Below are 2723 nucleotides of genomic sequence, written 5' to 3' on the forward strand. Positions count from 1 at the left end.
AAATTAAGTTATAATGTCTCTTTATCGCTTGCTGTATCTACTCTATATAGATCAGTTAAAGTAATGTGCTGCATAGGAAATTAAAGGTTTTTGAGATCAATAATGTTGTGGCATAGTATAAACCCATCCTCATTGAAGTTTTTACTGTAATGCACCACATAAAAGCCACAGAGAGCCTATTTGGGTATTTGAAGTGGTTTTCACCTTCCAGCTCAGCAGAACCGGAAGCATTTAGTCGCATGTTTGCATGTTTTGATAGATGGGTGTTGGATCTTTTTACATACATGGAGAATCTCTTTTGTTCTGTTGGATGCATCAAATTCTGCATGTTGAAAACCACCAATAATTGGAAAGCTGAGGCAAACATGATCAACGCTTCTTGTATCGAAGGGGCAGTTTGATTTCCTCCATATGTTGTTTCAGGGTCGAAACCTGGCCGATCTACGGAGGAGTCAGCCCAGAGGAACCTTCACCATGAGCACCACCCTGCGACTCGGCAAGCAGATCCTGGAGTCCATCGAAGCCATCCACTCAGTGGGATTCCTGCACCGCGACATCAAACCGGTACGAAGAAACAGACGGTCGATCTTTAAGCCTTTAAATCAAAGAAAACATAACTCCAATAATGAACCACGTTGGATGGTTTTGTTGGAAAATCTCTGTTTACTACAAAAAGAGTTTCATTTTCCTTCACATCATATATTTGCCTTGTTTTTTTCAGTGAAACAAAGAAATATGGAGGAAACATGATTGGGAACCTTTGTTCTGAATCAATTTACATAATAACAGTGGAAAAAAAGCTATAGAACGGCGCTGATTAGGGGGGTAGGATTAGGAAACGCAGATTAGAGGATAAAAAAAAGACTGCAGGATTTAATCAAACTGCATTCAGGATGGATCCATGAGTCTAAAACCATTTTATGAGTCTCCAGCTGCTCAGAAAATATTTAGAATGGATAACAGTGAAGAAGGAAGAAGCTCTGGCCGGTTTTCTTTTTATCTCTAACTTTAGATTTGGAAAAGACTTCAAAGCTCTTTGAGATTTTCCAACAATCTTTACCCGTAGAATTTAATATTAATATAGTCCTCTGTATTTCATGCTTTTAATTGCAAAGCAACGGGTTCACTAAAAAAGATTGGTAAAGCAACCCTGTGTGAGAAATACTGCAATCTTAAAGTGAGACATCCAGTTAGGGATAAGAAGATTAAACATTTATTTCTGATGCGACAGGAAAGTCTTAGACTGCCTAGAATGATGTCATAACCAGTATTCACAAGTAGAACAATACATCGATACAAATCAATATAATCTGTACCCATCAGTTTACATTGATGCCAAATTAAAAGCTTTCTTGGAGTGTAAACTGGTGATTTTTTTTTTTAGAATTTCGTTTTAAGAAGAATTATATTTTTATATCGAAGGAATAAGTTGTGTTTTATCTTCAAATGGTTACATTATTTGGGAATATATTGCATCACAGCGATTGAAGAATTGTTAATTATATTAAATAGAAATCTTATCAGGACAGGATTTGATATCAGGAACTGTTCGCCCCCCCCCCTCCCTACAGTGCATTTTTATATCGTATTTGAAAAAAATGCAACTCGTAAAACTTTTTTTTTTCTTTTTTTCCAGCGTTTCTTTTTTTCTTCCATCTGATTAAGACAAAATTGAATTAAAATTAAAATCTGAACATATAAAATCTGTAAATAAATTAAAATGAAACATAGTTTGGAAAAATTGCAAAAATGTTACTCAAAATGTTACTCAAAATGTTACTCAAAATGTTACTCTCAATGTTCTTCTCAAGTTTTTCCAATTTTTATTTCTGGATTTTATTTTATTTTCTATTTTCATTTAAGAAACTTCTTCTTTGGTTGCAACAATAATGAAACAAAATTCCCTCCATACAAAACTTTCTGCAAACTAAATAAAAAAAAATGATAATAATTTCAAACGAAAATCAAAAGAATTTCAAAAAAAAAAAAAGAAGAAAAATATTGAACTGTTTTTAGGTTAAGAAACTGAATTTGCCGTCCTTTTCCTACCAGTCAAACTTTGCGATGGGCCGGCTCCCCTCCACCTACAGGAAGTGCTACATGCTGGACTTTGGTCTGGCGCGTCAGTACACCAACACCTCTGGAGAAGTTCGACCGGTAAGTAGCCGGTATGACTGAACCACGCCTCAGATAACCGCCTGTAGAGCTGCAGAGAGACAATCTGTCTAAACAATCCATACACATAGTAAGATTCTGGAAATAATGTTACATCTAAGCAGTTTTTTGTCTTTTTTTTAATCTATTTTTTTTATATTTTGCTGTTTTATCAACTAAAAATCAACAGCTGTAGTTGATAAAATAAATCAACTAATGAAAGAGCCTGTGATGAATAGAAATCTGTACCTGGGCAGCATAGTTAGGGAGCTTTAAAGGTCACCTCAGACCTTAATATAATAATAATACTGGAAACCCCACATATATATTAACATAGTTTATCAGAGAAAGTGGGAGTGTTTTTAACTGGTCAGGGGCTGCTGGGTCAAAGTTCGTCCTAAGTTGGACAATGATGGCTCTTCGCTTTCAAGGCGAGGGAGGTTCTTTGTTATTTATTTATTAATTTCAGGCAATTACATACATTGAAATATACAAGTGAATGTATAAATGTATGTGTGTATGTATGTATATATATATATATATATATATATATATATATATATATATAT

The 2723-nt window shown here is 34.4% G+C and overlaps 1 protein-coding gene across 1 annotated transcript in view; it reads left to right on the forward strand.

Annotated features, from left to right (window-relative positions):
• The window catches only part of ttbk1 (tau tubulin kinase 1), a 73136-nt gene that overhangs the window by 12306 nt on the left and 58107 nt on the right, over positions 1-2723 (forward strand). The window contains exons 5-6 of the mRNA XM_015380941.1: positions 424-564; positions 2053-2157. Of these exons, the coding sequence (XP_015236427.1) occupies positions 424-564; positions 2053-2157 (246 nt within the window). The remainder of the gene's footprint in view (positions 1-423; positions 565-2052; positions 2158-2723) is intronic.

The sequence above is a fragment of the Cyprinodon variegatus genome, unplaced genomic scaffold, assembly GCF_000732505.1.
Source record: "Cyprinodon variegatus isolate N-32 unplaced genomic scaffold, C_variegatus-1.0 Scaffold225, whole genome shotgun sequence".
Lineage (NCBI taxonomy): Eukaryota > Metazoa > Chordata > Actinopteri > Cyprinodontiformes > Cyprinodontidae > Cyprinodon > Cyprinodon variegatus.